Here is a 20,720-nt window from a genome sequence, read left to right as displayed (position 1 = left end):
AACAGTGAAGGACAATGTGTCGACCTTCCTGTTCACACAACCACACGAGTGAAGAACAAACGTTCCCTATTGTTCACGGTGCCGTGATGTCAGAGGGGATTAGTAAACAATGACGGAGCAGATTACAGGCGGAGGCAGCAGGACGCCTGAATCACCGACTGTCACTCAACGTCACACCTGTACACACATGTACACACATGTACACACCTGGAGACCGCACCTGAGACCTGAGGCCTGGACTAGGAAGCAGGATTTTGGGGGGTTCACTTCTTACTGGGGTACATCGCCATGGTAACACTATTAAGCTGTTCTTCCTGAATTCTGTAGATGAAACTGTTGCTTTTTACCTGTATTACATATGTGACCTTACCGGGGTCATGTGACCTCTGACCTCTGATCACCTTTGTTCGGGTTACTGAAGCTGGATAACTGGAAGATACCTGGTATGTTGAACTTGCTGAGTAGGACAGGTCTCAGGACCAGGCCTCAGGACCAGGTCTCTGGACCAGGCTTCTGGACCAGGCCTCAGGACCAGGCCTCTGGTGGACCTGGACTGGTCCGATCCACATTGAGTTGAAAACATATTCATGCTTTACTTGTTAAAACGTCCAACATGCCGATGCCAACATGTTTGAGCCCCATGATGCTGTAATCAATGACTCCGCCGCACATATTGATTGATTGATTAGTTTATTTACGGCTTCACCGGTATGATGGCCAGCAGGGTCACATGACCCGTCACAACAAACGTAGCTACACACGCAAAGACAGTCGAAGGATCCATTTCTATAACAAACGCTCTTATTTGTGTTTTCTATAAGTCGACACGTACACAATGCTACACATCGTTACACAACGCTACACAATGTTACGTTACACAATGCTACGTTACACAACGCTACGTTACACAACGCTATACAATGCTACGTAACACAATGCTACGTTACAGAACGTTACGTTACAAAATGTTACGCAACGTTACACAACGTTACACACCGTAACATTACATAGCGTTACACAACGATACACAACGTTACGTTACACAACGTTACGTTACATAACGTGATGTTACATAACGTTACATAACTTTGCATTACATAACGTTACATAACTTTGCGTTACATAACGTTACGTTACACAACACTGCGTTACACAACGTTACGTTACACAACGTGACTTTACATAACGTTACATAACTTTGCGTTACATAACGTTACGTTACACAATGTTACGTAACGTTACACACCGTTACACACCGTTACATTACATAGCGTTACATTACACACCGTTACATTACATAGCGTTACATTACATAGCGTTACATTACATAGCGTTACATTACATAGCGTTACACAATGGTATGTTACACAACAATACGTTACACAACAGTACGTTACACAATGGTACTTTACACAACGTTACACAACGTTACACAACGTTACGTTACACAATGTTAGGGGGAGGCTGGGTGTTGCTTGGCAACAGGACATGAGTTAGGAGTGACGCCCAGCAGGAAGTGGGCGGAGCCAAGGTCCAGAGTGTCACTCAGGTGAGACTTAATGAGCTGCAGGTTCCTCAGACAACCTCTGAACCGGGAGCTGATCGACAGGCAGTTCTGCTTCACACCGGCTGTAGCAGAGAGACAGACGGGTGGAGAGAGAGAGACAGGTTAGCATCAGTCATTAACACACTTCCTTGTGTTGTCGTCATCTGTCAGTGAGGGGTGTCTCACCTGGGTAGCCCCCCAGGTAGACGGGGTTGTTGGTCTCGGCAGAGGTGGATTGTGGATAAGGGTTGTGGGTGCTGTAGCTCCGCCCATCGATGCTCAGAGTCAGGCTGTGTTTGGTCTTTCTGGCCAGCAGGCGGTGCCACCGTCCGTCACACAGCACCTGACCAATGGAACGCACCGACACTCGCCCTGCCCCGTTGTTCACGTTAAACACCACCTGAGGAAACACACAGGTGATATGTGTCATCACACACACACACACACACACACACACACACACTCAGACAGGTAACACTCAGCTCACCTGTCCGTTGATCATCTCCAGTCCGATGGCGTCCACCTTCGCGCTGCTGATGCCCAGAAGCACTCCGTCTGATTGGCTCGTTTGAAATTCCAGAGACACCGACACGTCAGAGCCGACCTTGTAGCCGTCACGCACTGAACACACACACACACACACACACACACACACATACAGGTTAGTACTCGGGTCATGTGGTCATGTGATGTACTCTTTGTGTTCGAGGTTGAGCTCACTGAGGGCGGCGTATCCGCTGCCGTTGAAGTAACTTCCTGTCTGGTCTAGGGTGAAACAGGAAGTGATGTCGTGCTGCGAGGCCGGCCTGGAGAGATCCAACATGGCTCCGTTGAGACTGACGGAGTGAACACAACCTGGAAGACTGCTGCTAACCTGAGAGACGGAGGAGGGACGTTACAGGTGGAAGAGGAGGCGGTTACTATGGCAACAACGTTTCATCAACATATATCTCATATGACCTTAAATCCTGTCTCACTGCTGGATAAAGAGACAGGTAGACAGACAGGCAGACAGGTAAATAGACAGGCAGGTAGACAGTCAAGTAGTCAGAGGATTAGACAGACAGGTAGACAGATGGGTAGACAGACAGGTAGAATGTAGAATGCCCCACATTGATCCTCCTGGTGGTGTGAGAGTGAGACAGGCCCCCCAGGTACAGTCTGTTGTCCACGTCCAGCTGGTTTCCTTTCACAGACACCGAGTCCGGACTCGAACCGTCCACAGACACCGACATGGACCGCCGGACCACCTCGCCATGCACCTGAGACACAGATCACATCATCACCTGGTGATGTCACAGCCTTTATTTTCACATCTCAAATATGAAGTAGAGAGCGTTCTATTGGTCAACACTCCACCTGGTCTTCTACTGGCCTTCACTCCACCTGGTCTTCTACTGGTCTACACTACACCTGGTCTTTCACTGGCCTACACTACACCTGGTCTTCTACTGGTCTACCCTACACCTGGTCTTCTACTGGTCTACACTACACCTGGTCTTCTACTGGCCTTCACTCCACCTGGTCTTCTACTGGCCTACACTCCACCTGGTCTTCTACTGGTCAACACTACACCTGGTCTTCTACTGGCCTTCACTCCACCTGGTCTTCTACTGGTCTACACTACACCTGGTCTTTCACTGGCCTACACTACACCTGGTCTTCTACTGGTCTACCCTACACCTGGCCTTCTACTGGTCAACACTACACCTGGTCTTCTACTGGCCTTCACTCCACCTGGTCTTCTACTGGTCTACACTACACCTGGTCTTTCACTGGCCTACACTACACCTGGTCTTCTACTGGTCTACCCTACACCTGGATCTTCTACTGGCCTACACTACACCTGGTCTTCTACTGGCCTACACTACACCTGGTCTTCTACTGGCCTTCACTCCACCTGGTCTTCTACTGGTCAACACTACACCTGGTCTTCTACTGGCCTTCACTCCACCTGGTCTTCTACTGGTCTACACTACACCTGGTCTTTTACTGGCCTACACTACACCTGGTCTTCTACTGGCCTACACTACACCTGGTCTTCTAGTGGTCTGACAGGACGGAGCACTCTGGAACAGCTGCATACGTGTTAAAGGGGTTCGAACTCACGGTGTGCCACTCTCCGTCGCTAACGGCGACAGACGAGGTGATGGAGGCGGGGCCTTTTCCAAGGTCGGCTGACATCACCAGTCTCCCTGCGGCCAGCTTGAGGACAATGAAGTCCATCTGCTTGGAGTCGGAGAGGAGGAGGATCAGCCCGTCCAGGGCCCGGCTCCGAACCGACAACCTCATGGACACACTGAGGAGGAGGAGTCACAGCAGGGTCACAGAGATGTAGCCCCGCCCATCACTGGCTGAAGCCTTGCCCATCACCGGCTTAAGCCCCGCCCCTGTTGCCATGGAGACTCACCTTCTCTTCACAGTGTTGGGACTGATGATGAAGGTCATGTGACTGTGTTTGGACGAACCAAACTGAACCGCTGACGGCAGGAAGGTTGGCTCCGCCTCCAACACACACTGTAACACACACAGATCAATAACCAATAATCAATACACAGTGATCAATATTCAACAACCAATAGTTTTCAATACAATAATGAATAATTCATAATGAGCATATTGACAAACCATAAAAATTATCCAGAATCTATAATAAATGAATTGATTTCTGTCAATAAAAATGAAAAAATGTCAATAAAAAAATGTATTGATTACCGTTAGGGCTCCAGGTGTCAAGGCACTCAGATGTGTGGGTGGGGCTACAGACAGGTGGACGGGGTCTGGAGTTGGTTCTACATCCTGGTCATCAGGCAGCACCGCCCCCCCAACCTTCTCCTCCAAAAGGCAGCTATCGAGCTCCGCCCCCTCATACCTCACAGCTGCTGATAGGTCGACCAGCCTGGGGGGGAGGAGCCGCCAATCAAAACAGTCAACCAATCAGATAGAAAACTGCATGTGTGTGTGTGTGTGTATGTGTGACACTTACGCTCCGCCCACCACCAGGTGTTGGATGCAGCCTCGGAATCGCCGGGACACATCCTGTAATCTGATTGGCAGACGAGACTCCTCCCCCGATGGCAGCCCGCCAATGAAGAAAGAGCCTGGAGACAAACGAGACACTCCGCCCGGCAACAGAGAGACGGACTTCAGGTGTTCCTCGTCCACCTGCACGGACAGAGACCTGAGAGACAGACAGGTCAGACAGACAGGTCCATCAGTACGTCAGTCAGGAGACTCCGGTGGCGCAGGTGACTGTTTCCTTGGTAACACCTACTTCCTGTTGAGGGTGATGATCACAGAGTGCTTTGTTCCGTCACTGAAGGATCCTCCATCAGGCCTCACCACCGTCACCCTGCGACTAGCCCCGCCTACCTCACCAAGCTCCGCCTCCAACGCACCAGAGACCAGGTGGATGGACAGGAAGTGCTGCGCACACGGAAGATGAGCGTGGTCACATGACGGCAACAGACATAGCGTAGTGTACAAGTGGGTCACATGACCTGTCTGTCTCACCTGTCTCTGTGATCGCTCACCACTGAAGGCTGCCAGCAGGACTCCCGATTGGTTGTTGGTTGCGAAGGAGAAGAGAAGCTCCGCCTCCTGGCCGAGTGACGGAGGAGCGATCTGAACATAGCCGCCGGCGAGCAGCGACACGCTCCGCACCGCCTAGACGAGATGGAGGTCAAAGCCGTTAACGTTGTGACCCAAGACCCAAGACCCAAGACCAGGATCAGGATCAGGATCAGGATCGTTCATTGAATATTTGTACATAAATATAGGGTGTATATATATATATATATATACACACACACGTAGGTGTATTACCTCGAGTACGCAGCCCTTCCTAACTCCGTATGCATCTCTCAACAGGTCGAAGTTGGATCGGGCGATCTCCACGTTCTTGATGCAGCCCACGTAGGACCTGGAGACCACCTGTCGCCTAGCAACCAGACAGACAGGTGAAGGATAGAGTTAGCACTGACAGTGAGTCCGGCTGTGACCTCAACACGTCTTCACCTGGTGACATCAAGACTCACCTGATTGGTCTGGAGGCAGGAAGTCCCCCGATGTAGATTGGGTCGAGATCCGACCGGTTCAGGTCGGAGGCCGTTCCGGGAGACTCCGCCTCCAACACCTCCTTGTCTGATGATTGGTCGGCTGCCATGATGGACAGGTAACCTGGACACACAGCAGAGCGTCAGTACTACCAAATACTACAGTATCAGTACTGCCAAACATTACAGTATCATGAGTGACACTCTTTTGCAGTGGTAGTATTGCAGTACTTTGACAGTAGTAGTAGTGGTAGTACTAGTACCTTTGCGTTTGCTCCTCTGCAGTGTGATCTTGTACCAAACTCCAGTATTGTACTTCCTGTTGGAGGTCAGGATCAGAGCGCCTGAGCCAAGGTCATAGGTCAGACGGACACGCCCCTCAACTAGCTCCATGGACAGGAAGTCCCTCTGCAGGAGACACGGAGTGAGTCATGCCTTCACAGTAAGATCCTGAATGGAGTGTGTGTGTGTGTGTGTGTGTGTGAGTGTGTGTGTGTGTGAGTGTGTGTGTGTGTGTGTGAGTGTGAGTGTGTGTGTGTGTGTGTGTGTCCTACAGTGTTGTTGGAGGCCAGGTACAGCAGTAATCCGCCCGGCGACAGCGTTTTAAACAGCAGGACAATGGAGGTGGACGTTGCTCGCAGAGACTTCTGAACCAATGAGAATCCAGATCCATCAAAGTGGAAGGAGGTCTCCTCTGCCTGGGGACTGAGAGGCAGGCAGAGAGACAGACAGGTAGAGACAGACAGGTGGAGAGACAGACAGACAAGTTAGACCTTTAGATTTGTCGAGTCTTAGAAATCCCATTCAGGAGTCCCATTGGGAAAGTGCAGAGTTAAGAGTGGACCCAGCGGGGTCCGGTGAGGAGGGGCACCACCCGTCTGGGTACCTGCTGAAGCAGCCTCCACACTCCCCCTCTCGGCTATCGTAGCTCCACAGGCCGACGTTCCTCTCGTTGAGCGACGCTTCGCCAAGACAGCCCTGGAAGGTGGAGGAGCGCAGCGCCGCGGGCCTCTGACATCACACACACACACACACACACACACACACAGTTAGCACCTGTTCACCTGCACACACCTATCCCCCCCCCACCCCTGTGTGTGTGTTACCTGAGTGTGAGATCCCAGTCCTCCGACGTGGATCACCGTGTTCCTGTCGATGTCTAGAACCCGGGAGGGTCCCAGCAAGGTCCCTGTTACCGCTGGCAACGGAGCCGAGTCCGACTCCAACTGATGGACCGACAGAGAAGTGCGGGCTCCAAACCTGCCGAAGCCATGACATCATCACAATGACATCATCACAGTGACATCGTGCTGATTTTACAGGCGTTTTTTTTGTCAGATATGATTTTCACAAACAAATGAGGTCATCAAGCTGATAAACAATGAAGATGGAGAAAACAAGTGGGGAAACCGTCGTCATGACAACTTGATGGGCTCAAATGTGATGGGATCAAAAGCTACTAAACAATACATTCTCAGAGTGGCATTGTGATGTCATGACACCATGTGGTCTGATCATGTGACGTGGCGTTGTGGCGGTTACCGTGTGGCGTTGATCTTGGTCCATCGGTTGTTGGCGATGTTGAGTCCAGGGAAGTCCAGTCTGGTGCTGCCTGAACCCACGTCCCACAGCAGGGACACCTTCCCAGCATGCATCTCTACAGCCAGGAAGTCCACCTGCACGCACACACACACATGAACACAGTGTAGTGGGTTAACAGGATGACGGCGGCGGCACTGACAGACAGGAAGTGTGTGTGTGGTGAGTGTGGGTGTGTCTGTGTGTGTTACCGTGGTGTTGCTGCCGAGATAGAACAGCAGGTTGTCCGGACTCGAGGTCTTCAGGGTCAGACTCACGGTGTTGAAGTTACTGGAATCAGTCTGGGGTCTGTAGGACCGGACGCAGTCTCGATCCGCCTGCACCGCCACCTTGATCTGATGATGACATCATCACCATCATCATCACCATCATCATCATTGTTCTTTATGACATCATAGATGGCGATGGTCGTCTGAATGATATCCACATGTTCTCCCCTGACTATCACAGACCATAATATCACCGTGTGTCACCATGGTTACGGTGTAAATGCAATCACGAGGAGAAGAATCTGAAGCTTCCCCTGGAAATTCAAGAATAATCTCTTCTTTGTTCAGTTTTACTCATTTAGCAGCTGGCTAGTAAGCTAGCTGGCTAGCTAGCATGCTAGCATGCTAATTCCAATGCTACAGTTAAATGTGTTAAACTAACGTAGACCAGCCCATGAACTGGGCTGGTCTACGTTAGTTTAACACATTCACTGTTTTTCACTTAGAGCTTCACATTGGCTAATGCTAATCGCTAGCACTAATACTAATGGATGATGCTAATCACTAGCATGCTGGCTACGACTATGGTTAGCTAGCTGTTATAAAGTCTGTCATCGTAGCGGTTTAAACCATCGGGGAGGACAAATAAGATGTGGAGATACCTGGACCTGGACTAAATCCAGGTCAGGTGTCTCAGGTCCAGGTGTCTCAGGTCAGATGTCTCAAGTCCAGGTGTCTCAGGTCAGGTGTCTCAGGTTCAGGTGTCTCAGGTCAGGTGTTTCAGGTCCAGGTGTCTCAGGTCATGTGTCTCAGGTCAGGTGTTTCAGGTCCAGGTGTCTCAGGTCAGGTGTTTCAGGTCCAGGTGTCTCAGGTCAGGTGTCTCAGGTCAGGTGTTTTAGGTCCAGGTGTCTCAGGTCAGGTGTCTCAGGTTCAGGTGTCTCAGGTCATGTGTCTCAGGTCCAGGTGTCTCAGGTCAGGTGTCTCAGGTCATGTGTCTCAGGTCAGGTGTCTCAGGTCCAGGTGTCTCAGGTCATGTGTCTCAGGTCAGGTGTCTCAGGTCCAGGTGTCTCGGGTCAGGTGTCTCAGGTCAGGTGTCTCAGGTCCAGGTGTCTCAGGTCAGGTGTCTCAGGTCCAGGTGTCTCAGGTCAGGTGTCTCAGGTCAGGTGTTTCAGGTCCAGGTGTCTCAGGTCAGGTGTCTCAGGTCCAGGTGTCTCAGGTCCAGGTGTCTCAGGTCAGGTGTCTCAGGTCCAGGTGTCTCAGGTCATGTGTCTCAGGTCAGGTGTCTCAGGTCAGGTGTCTCAGGTCAGGTGTCTCAGGTTCAGGTGTCTCAGGTCCAGGTGTCTCAGATCAGGTGTCTCAGGTCCAGGTGTCTCAGGTCCAGGTGTCTCAGGTCAGGTGTCTCAGGTCCAGGTGTCTCAGGTCCAGGTGTGTGTTTATGTACCGAGGCCGCCTGTCGTCTGGCCTGATCGATCAGCTCTCTGATGTCAGACAGGTTCCTGCTCAGGGTTTCTCCCAGCATGCTCAGCGGCTTGATCCGGTCCATCAGACGCACCGTGCGTTGCTCCGCCTCCTCCAGCTTACGCTGCGCCTCATTGGCTGCACACACAGGAAACAGGAAGTGTTAGGACCCCGGTACCTCCCTCTCCCGGTGGCCTCCTGCAGTGACGCTGACTGACCTGCAGAGTGCGTGTGAGTCACCAGTCGGTTGGTCTCCCTCACAGTGGCATTGGTGCTTTCCACCACAGAAGAAGAAACCTGCAGCTGCTGCCTGAGTGTGTGCAGCCGCTGCAGCGCCTCCTGCAGGCCGGAGCGTGCCACTGCAGCCTGGAGACGAGCCTGCTGCAGCGCCGCGGATGAACCTGAGGGACGACAGCGATCAATAATCCAATACGTCCACACAACCCACGATCACCTGTTGGAGGAGGCGGAGCCTAAAGAGCCTCACCGTTAGAGAGGCCGTGCAGCTGTTTGATTGGCTGACGGAGCAGGAGACTGGAGTTACAGACGTTCTCTCTGACCAGCTCCAGTCTGCTGGTTACCATGGAGACGTTCAGCCGTAGATCTGTGAGAGGGACAGAGACGTAACCTCCAGAAACCTTTAAATCAATCAATAATAAATAATAACGTGAATAAAAACAAACCTTCAGCCGTCTGGTTGATCCGTCGACTGTCTTCTAACGCAGCAGAGCTGACCCTCAGCTTGGCCCCGCCCTCCTCCAACAGCAGCTGCTCTGATTGGACGGTCTGACACAACCATATACGAGAGGACACATTACTATACAGTCATGTGAAAAAATAGGACACCCTATGAAAGCATGTGTGTTTATTTTTTTACATATTTAGACATGGATATTGAATATCAATTTTAACAGATTCAAGTAATACTAAACAAGTAAAACTGAAGAAAATACTTTTTAGAACTCTGTAAAATGTAATAAATGCAATTTCTGGTGAGGAATAAATTAGGACACCCCCACATTTTCACACACAGGTGTGATAAGAACATTGTTCCTCAACACACACTCACCATGTTGAGAGCAAGGGTGGCGGCGGCGTGGGCGATCAAAGCGACCTGCTGGGCGGAGTCAACGCGTTCTGTGATGTCACTGTCGAGCTGAACCAATCGGCTGCCGTTCTGAGACACGTTACACACCGAGGCCAGAGAGCTGAGGGAGGAGGGAGGGTTCACTTGAATCCATTCAAACACACACTCACACACACACACACACACACACACACACACACACAGTTACCTGTGCACGGAGTGGGCGTGGTCCTGCAGCAGGTGGGCGTGGCTCTCGGCTCGGTAGACGTTCTCCAGAGCATCGGTCATCTTCAGTCCAACAACCAACGTGTCCACCTTCTTCCTCAGCAGGGGGCGCCACTGATCCAGCTGCCCGCTGAACACCTCCACCTGCTGGTTCATGTCACACAGATGATCAATACACCGTAGCATTGATTCATGATTAGTGATGATAGTAGTAGAGTTTGTGTCTCACTGTGGTGGTGTTGGTTAACTCCTCCGCCAGGCCGATGATGTCATCCAGCAGCAGCTGACTCTCCTCCATCAGCCTGTCGGCCAGACGGCGGTCCACACTCAGGTTCTGATGGCGAGACTGGAGGACACGTCGTATAGACCATCAGTGCTGGTTCCAGGTGTGTGTGTGTGTGTGTGTGTGTGTGTGTGTGTGTGTGTGTGTGTGTACCTGGTAGTCGTGAAGCCGGGTGTGTGTGTCGTTCAGCAGAGTGTGTGTGTCGGTGTTCTGTTGTGTAGCGCCGCTCAGCTTTGTGTGCGCGTGTTGCAGCGTTCCCATGGCAACCGTGAAGGAGGCGGAGAGGAGGCGGAGCCTGTCATCAACCGCCATGCCGCTGGACAGGAAGTCGACCTGCAGCGAGTGGACGAGAGACTCTGCAAGACTACAGAGAGAGAGAGAGAGCATTACACACAATTTAAGAACATTACCTCTTCAAAGGTACTAAACACACAAACACACACCGGAGCTCCTGATTGGCCGAGGTGCAGGCGGCCGTCAGGTTGACAGCTCTGATGGTTTCCAACATGGACTCCATCTCCTCCAGCAGATGCTTCTGATTGGCTGAATCAAGCTCATCCTCGGTCTGGTTAAGATGCCCCGCCTCCCTCTGAAGCACTGGACCAATCAGATATCAGAGTTGTTTTACATGATTTTATTTCAAATTAAGGTTTAAACCATTAAAATGATTTTTCTGCTGCTGTTTGTGATGTCATCGTTGGTCATCGTTACCCTGGACGTTCTCCTGAAGGCCGTGGATGCTCTCCAGCAGCAGTGCACCCTGGGAGATGCTGTTGTTGATGGACAGGTCAACTTTCACCAGCTCGTTAGACAGACGTGGGACCTAGCCAATCAGAGGAGAGGAAAAGTACGAACCCGTCAGATCATTCCTGCATCCTGTTTTACATTTCATAGCAAATATATATCTAATATATTATATTCTATGTTTACTGGTGATGCTGTGTATTGAATATCGTGGAGTATCGTGGTAACCATGGTTACCTGCTGCAGCAGAGCGCTGAGGTCAGAGGTCAGATCCCTGAGCTTGTGTTCAGCCCCGGCCAGGCGCAGAGTGATGGAGCCGTTCCCTGAAGACACCATCTGTAGGAGGTCAACACATTACTATGTATGGTCACACGTCAGTGATGTCACCACACGAGGAGGTGGACATGACAAACAACATGGTGGATGATTGCAGTGACATCATCAGGTCTACCTGCAGATCTCTGGTCCGGTTCTCCAGCAGCACCAGCTGGCGGTACGGCGCCGCGGCGAGGCTGCTCAGGTTGATGGACAGGAAGTGGTTTTGTGTTTCCTCCAGGTCGTCCAGCAGAACGCCGGTGCACTCGTCATCACATGCTGGATCAGACACAACGACACACACGTCACCTCTGATAGCACGCATGTGGACAAGCGTGTGTGTGTGTCTGTGTGTGTGTGTCTGTGTGTGTGTGTTGGTACTCACACACACACTCTCCTCCCTGCAGGACGTGCCTCTCCTCACACTGGTCACATGACTGACCTTTGACCCCGGCCTTACACTCACACTGTCCGCTCAGCGCGTCGCACAGCGGGTGCAGTGAGCCCCACCCACTGCAGCTGCACCGCAAACACGCGCCGCCTGGCAACGAGGGGTTACCATAGTAACCAAGAGAACACCTGCAGGGGTGATGGCAACAATCAGTGTGATGTCACAGCAGCTGCAGGTGATGCTAAGATACTATGATGCTACGATACTATGATGCTACGATGCTACGCCGCTAAGATGCTATGATGCTACGATGTTATGATGTCCTGATGTTATGATGCTACGATGCTATGATGATACGATGCTATGATGCTACGATGATACGATAATACGATGTTATGATGCTACGTTGATACGATGCTAAGATGCTACGATGCTATGATAATACGATGCTATGATGCCACGATGATACGATGCTAGGATGCTAAGATGCTACGATGCTATGATGATATGATGCTATGATAAGACGATGCTATGATGCTACGATGATATGATGCTATGATGCTAAGATGCTATGATAATACGATGCTATGATGCTACGATGATACGATGCTAATATGCTACGATGCTATGATGATACGATGCTAAGATGCTACGATGCTATGATGATACGATGCTATGATGCTACGATGCTATGATCATGTGATGCTACGATGCTATGATGATACGATGCTAAGATGCTACGATGCTATGATGATACGATGCTACAATGCTATGATTATATGATGCTACGATGCTATGACTCTCACCTCTCACAGTATCGGCCCTCGTATCCCGTCTGACAGGCGTTGCAGATGAAATCCCCAAAGGCTCCCTCGGACGCACAGGTGGGACTGAAACTACACCAGAAACAACGTTAGAGCCACCAGGTCCGATAAAACATGCTAAACAAACAGCGTGCAGCGTTACCTGTTGTCCCGTAGGGGGCAGGCACACAGCGAGCAGTCCCCGATGGAGCCGCTGACGTTCCCATAATACCCCGGGGCACAAAGGTCACAGCTCCACCCACCGGTGTGATGCTGGCAATCCTGTCGGAACACACAGAAACACCTCTCTACTCACTTCCCCTGTTCTCTGAAACTGTGTATGTCAGCGAGGGTTAGCATCTGTTAGCATGTGTTAGTGTATATCATTGTGTGTGAGCATCTGTTAGCATGTGTTAGTGTATGAAATTGTGTGTTAGCATCTGTTAGCATGTGTTAGTGTATATAATTGTGTGGTAGCATCTGTGAGCTAGTGACCTGACACACTCCCGTCTCTGGGTCGCAGCTCTCACTGTGGTTGTTGCAGCGGCATCGAACACACGGACGAACTAACAGCGAGCGTTTACTCTGAGACGACAACTCAGACAGCGGCCGACGGAAAAAACCTGCAGCACACTCCTGCAGACAGACAGGAGAGAGAGAGAGACGGGTCAGAGATAGTTTGATCAGACAATACTCAATCTGATGGTTTTATTGATCGATTGTTCCTGTGGTTGCCATGGTGACGGGTACCTGACAGGACAGTCCAGCGTATCCCGGGGGACAGATGCAGGACTCGATCAGTCTGGCGACGCCCCCCTCCTCTAAGTCCGCCTCCACCGCCGTCTCCATGGTGATGTTAGAGATCCTTAAAGACACACACAACCTATCAGCACGCAGATGACTGGAGGAACCAGTCATGTGACCTGTGTGTGTGTGTGTGTGTGTACCTGCTCTGCTGAAGTCGTGTCCCGTACGAGGCCTTGATGATGACATACTCGACGTCCCCGAGGACGGACATGAAGTCAGAGCGACTCACCGACTTCTCCGACACCGAGTTAAAATACTTCCACTTGTGCTGTAGTACACACACACACACACACACACATTATGACAAACCATTGCATGTCTTCTATCTATATGTTTCACGTTTCCCATGATGCCGTGCAGCCATACCTCTGTCATCCGGATGTCATGTGGTGTCCTGACGCCGTTGCTAGGAGCGACCAAGTCAGTGTATATCACCAGCTTCTTCATGGCCCCGCCCCTCATCAGGACCTGAGGCTCCTGATTGGACAGCCCCAAGCCATCCTCGGCATAAAAGGTGATGATGTAAGAGAGCAGGCCGCCGTATGCCAGCAGCTACACGGGAAATACACAATACACACAGTAAATACACAATATACACAGTAAATACACATTAAACACAACAAATTCACACTATACACAGTAAATACACAATACACACAGTAAATACACAATATACACAGTAAATACACAATAAACACAGCAAATACACAATAAACAGTAAATACACAATATACACAGTAAATACACGGTAGGTGAAGGGGGGGGGGGGGGCAGTACCTGGGCTCCGTGGAACTGCGGGGGGAGTTTCCAGTAGAGCGGTCCAGTCAGTCTGCTGGTGTTAATCTGCCGGGTGTCCAGCAGCATGTCGCCGCCCTGCTGGTACACACCAGACACTACACCCTGCAGGTTGGACTGACTGACCAATGACAGGAGAGCGGGGGAGGGATCCAGGGTGATCTAGAGAGGGATCATGTGTTGGTTTGTGTTTATATATAGATGTGTATATTTATATGTATGTAGTATTCATGTGTACTTGTACTCACAGGGACCCGGTAGAGTCCTCCCTGCTCCTCACAGTCTCTGCTGAGTCCAGAACAGAAACACTGAGAGCAGCCATCGGGACTGTCAGCTGACAGAGCGAACCAACCAGAGACGCACTCCTCACAGCGCCGGCCGGCCACGCCCCCCTGGACACGGATAGGCTACAGGTTTATACACATTTATATAGCCACGCCCCCCTGGACACGGGTACAGGGTTTTATATATATACAGTAATGTATGTACATGGTTGTGTTACCTTGCACACACACTCTCCAGTGCGTTGACAGTCACACACTCCAAGCGTGGCGTTGCAGAACTTCTCGTCTGATCCCATCAGGTCACAGCTGCATGCCGAGCATGCTGGGTAACCGTGGTAACCAGCAGCACACCGGTCACATGACCTGCCGGAGAACCCCTCTCTGCACAGACACTGCCCATTGGTCAGTTCACACTGAGGGGCGGAGCTTCCTGCCGCGCTGCAGCCGCAGGACTGAAGAGACACCAGGATGATTAGAGGGAACGAGTCTGTGTATTTCTGTGTATTCATGTATATTAGTGTGTACTTTTGTGTATTTGTGTGTACCTTGCAGCCTGTCGTGGCATTGTGACCCCAGTAACCTGTCTCACACCTGTCGCAGGTGTCTCCCTCCGTGTGGGCGGGGCAAATGCACTCGCCGCTCTCCGGGTCGCAGTTTCCTCCAGTGTGATCACAGGTGCATGCTGGGAGAAACAGATCACACATCCCCGTTAGCGTGGACTAATCAGAAGGCGGACGACGCGTCGCCTTCTCTGGTTAACTACCTGTGCAGCCGTTGGCATGGAAACCAAAGTAACCACGGCTACAACGGTCACACGCATCTCCGGACACGCCCTCCACACACTGGCACCGCCCCTCCTCGTCACATGAGTCAGAGAGAGATCCTGATTGGTTGCAGCTGCAGGCTCGGCATCCCTCCGGACGCTGCAGCCCGAAAAACCCCGACTGGAGAACAACGAGGGAAAATAAATTCAATCAAATCAATGATGAATTCAATAAAAATGAAGGAACGTACGGTCGTTTGGAAACGGCAAACCAACAGATGAGGAAGATAAAATCATAAACCGCCAAATTAAACACCAATAATTGACCCTTCTCTAAGTCCCGCCCCCTCAAAGGCAGACCTACCAATCATCTCCGGCCCTCGGGGGCCAGGTGTCCTTGGTTAGATTCATTGTCCCCACCTGGTCATATAAGCATGTATGTGTGTTCCTCACCTGGCAGCGGTCGCAGGTGCGTCCCGTCACCTTCTCTCTGCAGGAACACTGCCCCGCCGTGACATCACACACGCTGGAGAGGGCGCCGCTGACATCACAGCCGCACTCTGAGAGAGAGAGAGAAAGAAGCCTACTGGTTTAAAGCCCTGCCCCTCACAGACAGTGCATTTCTTCAACTACGACTACAGCTTCCATGAGTCTTTACTTCTGTGTTAAAATGACATGATTCTGATGTTCTAAAGAAAAAACTTCATTTCAGATTAGATTGACTGAGACGTAAAAACATAAAAAGTTGATAAAAACATCAAATCAGCACAGAGGGAAACCTTTTACACACACACACACACACACACACACACACACACAGTCATGTGACAGCAGAACAAAGAGGTCAGAGGTCAAATCTAATCTGGATTTGAAGAGATCAACATTCCTGCTGCTACAAACACAGAACTGTGTTTGTGTGTTTCCAGATAAATTCCTGAACCTTCAGCGTCCAAACCAACCAATCAGATCAAAGCTCCGCCTCCTTTCATCAGACACACCATGATCTGTTAGTGTGACCTCCAGGTGAACACATCCGCGTGTGTGCGTGTGTGTGTCTCACCCCGACAGTCCTTGGTGTGTACGGCGTCTCCATAGTAACCAGGCTGACAGACTTCACAGTGTCTGCCGGCAGTGTTGCCGAGACAACGCAGACACTCCCCGGTGACGGTGTCGCAGTGTCCCGGCGCACTGACGTCCACGTTACCGCTACACTGGCAGCGCACGCAGGCCCCGCCCACTACCTGTGGGTTACCATAGAAACCACTGGCACACCTGGAAACACAGAAAGACAGGTGTAACACAAGTCTCTTCTGATTGGTGGACGGGCCTGCCGGTCATCCTCACCTCTCACAGCTGCTTCCTGTGTATCCGTCCTCACACTGGTCACATGACACCTGGCCGGAGGTCTCCATCACACAGGTGGGACTGAACCTGGACCAGACAGGTAAGTGTTAGGTATGACTGGACCTGGACCAGACATGTAAGTGTTAGGTGGGACTGGACCTGGACCAGACAGGTAAGTGTTAGGTATGACTGGACCTGGACCAGACAGGTAAGTGTTAGGTGGGACTGGACCTGGACCAGACAGGTAAGTGTTAGGTATGACTGGACCTGGACCAGACAGGTAAGTGTTAGGTGGGACTGGACCTGGACCAGACAGGTAAGTGTTAGGTGGGACTGGACCTGGACCAGACAGGTAAATGTTAGGTATGACTGGACCTGGACCAGACAGGTAAGTGTTAGGTGGGACTGGACCTGGACCAGACAGGTAAGTGTTAGGTATGACTGGACCTGGACCAGACAGGTAAGTGTTAGGTGGGACTGGACCTGGACCAGACAGGTAAGTGTTAGGTGGGACTGGACCTGGACCAGACAGGTAAATGTTAGGTATGACTGGACCTGGACCAGACAGGTAAGTGTTAGGTGGGACTGGACCTGGACCAGACAGGTAAGTGTTAAGTATGACTGGACCTGGACCAGACAGGTAAGTGTTAGGTATGACTGGACCTGGACCAGACAGGTAAGTGTAAGGTATGACTGGACCTGGACCAGACAGGTAAGTGTTAGGTGGGACTGGACCTGGACCAGACAGGTAAGTGTTAGGTATGACTGGACCTGGACCAGACAGGTAAGTGTTAGGTGGGACTGGACCTGGACCAGACAGGTAAGTGTTAGGTATGACTGGACCTGGACCAGACAGGTAAGTGTTAGGTGGGACTGGACCTGGACCAGACAGGTAAGTGTTAGGTGGGACTGGACCTGGACCAGACAGGTAAGTGTTAGGTGGGACTGGACCTGGACCAGACAGGTAAGTGTTAGGTGGGACTGGACCTGGACCAGACAGGTAAGTGTTAGGTGGGACTGGACCTGGACCAGACAGGTAACCGGTGGTGATGAGACAAACCTGTTGGACGGCGTCGTCAGAGGACACGGACACACGCGACAGTCGTCTGCAGTCCCCTCCGTGGCGTCGCCATAGAAACCAGGAAGACACTGATCACAGTTAGGACCAGTGGTGTTGTGGGTACAACCCTGAGAGAGAGACAGGCAGAGAGACAGACAGTTATTTATATAACTATAAGTATAACATCAACACTACTGCTGACGTGTTGTTGACATCCTCTGTTTGTTGTTGTTTTACTTCATTAATCGGTTCTTACTCACCAGACAGACTCCGTCAGTGTCGCACTGCGCTGCGTGGTCACTGCATTCACACTGCATACAGTTACCACCGAACAAGACTCCTCCCACCCGGTAGAACCCTGGGAGACACGCCTACACACACACACACACACAGTACACACATACACAGAGAACACAATACACACAGTACACACATACACAGAGTACACAATACACACAGTACACACACACACACAGAGTACACAATACACAGATAAGTCACAACATGACACAAGTTGATATTATCAGTATCAAGTAGTGATACCAGTACTAGAAGGAAAATCAGTACTAGCAGTTCTACCAGTGAAACTAGTGAGACCAGTGGTCTATAATAAAGTGACCCGCTGACCTCACAGGAAGTGCCGCTGTAGCCCCACGGACATTCACAAGTCTCCACGGCAACAGCCTGAAGTCCAGAATCCGAACCAGAGTCAGCAACGTCCAGAGACACTGAGCTGAGCCTGAAAGACAGACAGACAGACAGATAGACAGACAGACAGACAGACAGACAGAGACAGTTAGTTTCAAACATCCAATTTTTGAAGTTTGAAGTTTATTTATGGATAACCCCTTGAGATGAACAGTCATCTCGTTTTCAAGGGGGTCCAACATATAATACAAGACAAGACATTGTTACAGCAACAGACATAACATACATAAATACATAGAGGCTCTCATCAACCCACCTAACCAGACACCAATCCCAAAACCCCTCCATCCCCACCTGCTGCAATTATATACATATACACCACCTACCACACAACACACACCAATACACACCATCAACACTACTTTCATGGCATTGTGACACAATATAATACAAGACTGTTGCACTATGCAACACAATAACACAAAAGTACAATGGCCATGCATACACAATAGCCATGTCAGATAATCACACACAGATGATAGGAGGAGCTCCCAGATTCTAACACTAGTAACAGGTACATGGTTTTATAAGGTATTTTTAAATAGACGAAATGAGCTAATAGTTCTTATGGAACTAGGCAGGGTGTTCCAGTCAGAAGGAGCTTTACATTTAATGTCTTTGTTGGTTCTTGGGATAAAGAAAAAAGGTTGCTGAATATGTCTTAGTGAGTATGAGGGTGTGTATGGTAACAGGGATTGTTTTAAATAAGAAGGGTAGTTGAAATGGATGCATTTAAACATGAACTGGAACCAGTGGTAGCATCTTCCAGCATGGGGGGATAACCAGTTTAGTGTTTGGTACATAGAACAGTGGTGAGTTAGATATGGACACCTTAAAATAAATCTGCAAAGACTATTATAAATGACATTGAGGGATTTAAGATGTACCTCAAATGTATTCTGATATACAATATCAGCATAATCCAATATAGGAAGTAATAGTTGAGAAACGATTCTTTTTCTCATCTGAAAGGTGAAACAGTTTATATGACGGTAAAGAATAGCAAGATTACAGCTGAGTTTGCATCCTAGTTGCAAGTTGCAACAACAACCTAGTCCGTTTTGTGAATGCGACACATGCAGTAAAGTTGCTATTGTTGCTGGCGACCCCTCAACCAGGGTCCCCTTCAACCAGGGTCCCCTTCAAGCAGGGTCTCCCTCAACCAGGGTCCCCTTCAAGCAGGGTCTCCCTCAACCAGGGTCCCCTTCAACCAGGGTCTCCCTCAACCAGGGTCTCCCTCAACCAGGGTCTCACACTCTCACTGACTGTAGCTCTGATGTGGCTCCAGATATTTAGCATGCCAGATTTCTGGAATGACTACCAGACTGAGGCTGGCCTCGGATCTGGGGGTTTTGTCTGGTGGCTCCCTGGAAAATCCGGTCAAAGTCATGTAATGTGGACTTGTCGTTGTCTGTTGACGACCCTCCTTATTGCAATGTGCAGCTGAATCCGGTTCCTGTTTCCATGCTGGACCTGCAGCCCCCAGCTGGTGATCTCCGGATCTACAGGGACCTGAAACTCTGATTCAGAAACTCAAAAACCTGACCCTCACTGGTGAACAAGACATTGAGAAACTTGAACTCCTTCACAGGTGGGTGACTCACTATAAACCTGAAGGGATCAATCCACAGTTTTCCAGCAGGGTACCAGGACCTCAGGCTGGGAGGTGCCTCGGGACCTGAGAACCAATGGGGTTCATCATACCGACACTCTTCACACCCTGACTGCACCTTTGGATTCTGTTTATTAAAATCACAAAGTGTGACAGGAACAAATCTGGTTCTACAAGGACTGAAGGACTTGTACCGGTCCTGGTTCCCGGTACTCCCACTGTACCCTCCACAAGATACTCCAGGGGACAAGCTCTTCAATATATATCATCAGATTACTTTGTTCTCACCGTATCGGCCCGCCGGTGGAGGCGTTCAGGTGAACTCTGACCCTCAGTGATGTCACGTCGGCGATGACCGACAGCACGTCGTCGCGGGTAACAGGAACACCCGTCTGAACATCTACGAAGTTCTGTGGGGCCATCGTCACAGAAACCGTTCGCTCGGCCAGCTCGGACAGGAAGAGGAGGAGAGGCGGGGAGAGACGAAGAGCTCGACCGTTTCCCTGGAGACGAGGGGGAGAAACCATCAGTGCAGTCTGGGAGATGTAGTTCTTAGACAGCGTTGTAGTTTTTAATGTTGATCTGGATAACCTCTATGACGACGTCAGAGTGGACGGGGAGGGTGTGGTCTT

The 20,720-nt window shown here is 50.5% G+C and overlaps 1 protein-coding gene across 1 annotated transcript in view; it reads right to left on the bottom strand.

The window, feature by feature from the left end:
- Nucleotides 1-1,382: 1,382 nt before the first annotated feature.
- The window catches only part of lama1 (laminin, alpha 1), a 25,069-nt gene continuing 5,731 nt past the window's right edge, over nt 1,383-20,720 (bottom strand). The window contains exons 13-63 of the mRNA XM_084034159.1: nt 20,680-20,720; nt 20,377-20,591; nt 18,396-18,507; nt 18,029-18,139; nt 17,769-17,896; nt 16,709-16,795; nt 16,425-16,636; nt 15,818-15,924; nt 15,365-15,545; nt 15,147-15,283; nt 14,820-15,053; nt 14,566-14,709; nt 14,300-14,479; nt 13,889-14,074; nt 13,663-13,790; nt 13,466-13,580; nt 13,211-13,351; nt 12,879-12,997; nt 12,719-12,808; nt 11,907-12,100; nt 11,658-11,800; nt 11,444-11,542; nt 11,174-11,285; nt 10,906-11,059; nt 10,616-10,826; nt 10,409-10,525; nt 10,163-10,326; nt 9,937-10,075; nt 9,551-9,653; nt 9,355-9,471; nt 9,086-9,268; nt 8,851-9,005; nt 7,392-7,535; nt 7,144-7,277; nt 6,708-6,861; nt 6,488-6,612; nt 6,156-6,306; nt 5,865-6,009; nt 5,584-5,725; nt 5,372-5,486; nt 5,060-5,212; nt 4,821-4,972; nt 4,533-4,727; nt 4,262-4,445; nt 3,957-4,063; nt 3,656-3,845; nt 2,659-2,808; nt 2,267-2,420; nt 2,034-2,167; nt 1,733-1,946; nt 1,383-1,629 (exon numbers count right to left, since the gene is read on the bottom strand). The exon at nt 20,680-20,720 is cut by the window's right edge and continues 61 nt beyond it. Coding sequence (XP_083890285.1) covers nt 1,454-1,629; nt 1,733-1,946; nt 2,034-2,167; nt 2,267-2,420; nt 2,659-2,808; nt 3,656-3,845; nt 3,957-4,063; nt 4,262-4,445; nt 4,533-4,727; nt 4,821-4,972; nt 5,060-5,212; nt 5,372-5,486; nt 5,584-5,725; nt 5,865-6,009; nt 6,156-6,306; nt 6,488-6,612; nt 6,708-6,861; nt 7,144-7,277; nt 7,392-7,535; nt 8,851-9,005; nt 9,086-9,268; nt 9,355-9,471; nt 9,551-9,653; nt 9,937-10,075; nt 10,163-10,326; nt 10,409-10,525; nt 10,616-10,826; nt 10,906-11,059; nt 11,174-11,285; nt 11,444-11,542; nt 11,658-11,800; nt 11,907-12,100; nt 12,719-12,808; nt 12,879-12,997; nt 13,211-13,351; nt 13,466-13,580; nt 13,663-13,790; nt 13,889-14,074; nt 14,300-14,479; nt 14,566-14,709; nt 14,820-15,053; nt 15,147-15,283; nt 15,365-15,545; nt 15,818-15,924; nt 16,425-16,636; nt 16,709-16,795; nt 17,769-17,896; nt 18,029-18,139; nt 18,396-18,507; nt 20,377-20,591; nt 20,680-20,720 — 7,478 coding nt within the window. The 3' untranslated portion in view covers nt 1,383-1,453. The remainder of the gene's footprint in view (nt 1,630-1,732; nt 1,947-2,033; nt 2,168-2,266; nt 2,421-2,658; nt 2,809-3,655; nt 3,846-3,956; nt 4,064-4,261; nt 4,446-4,532; nt 4,728-4,820; nt 4,973-5,059; nt 5,213-5,371; nt 5,487-5,583; nt 5,726-5,864; nt 6,010-6,155; nt 6,307-6,487; nt 6,613-6,707; nt 6,862-7,143; nt 7,278-7,391; nt 7,536-8,850; nt 9,006-9,085; nt 9,269-9,354; nt 9,472-9,550; nt 9,654-9,936; nt 10,076-10,162; nt 10,327-10,408; nt 10,526-10,615; nt 10,827-10,905; nt 11,060-11,173; nt 11,286-11,443; nt 11,543-11,657; nt 11,801-11,906; nt 12,101-12,718; nt 12,809-12,878; nt 12,998-13,210; nt 13,352-13,465; nt 13,581-13,662; nt 13,791-13,888; nt 14,075-14,299; nt 14,480-14,565; nt 14,710-14,819; nt 15,054-15,146; nt 15,284-15,364; nt 15,546-15,817; nt 15,925-16,424; nt 16,637-16,708; nt 16,796-17,768; nt 17,897-18,028; nt 18,140-18,395; nt 18,508-20,376; nt 20,592-20,679) is intronic.

Source organism: Eutrigla gurnardus (assembly GCF_963514095.1).
Source record: "Eutrigla gurnardus genome assembly, chromosome: 18".
Lineage (NCBI taxonomy): Eukaryota > Metazoa > Chordata > Actinopteri > Perciformes > Triglidae > Eutrigla > Eutrigla gurnardus.
The sequence above is the reverse complement of the archived record's forward strand: the minus strand, read 5'-3'. Positions and strand labels throughout refer to the sequence as shown.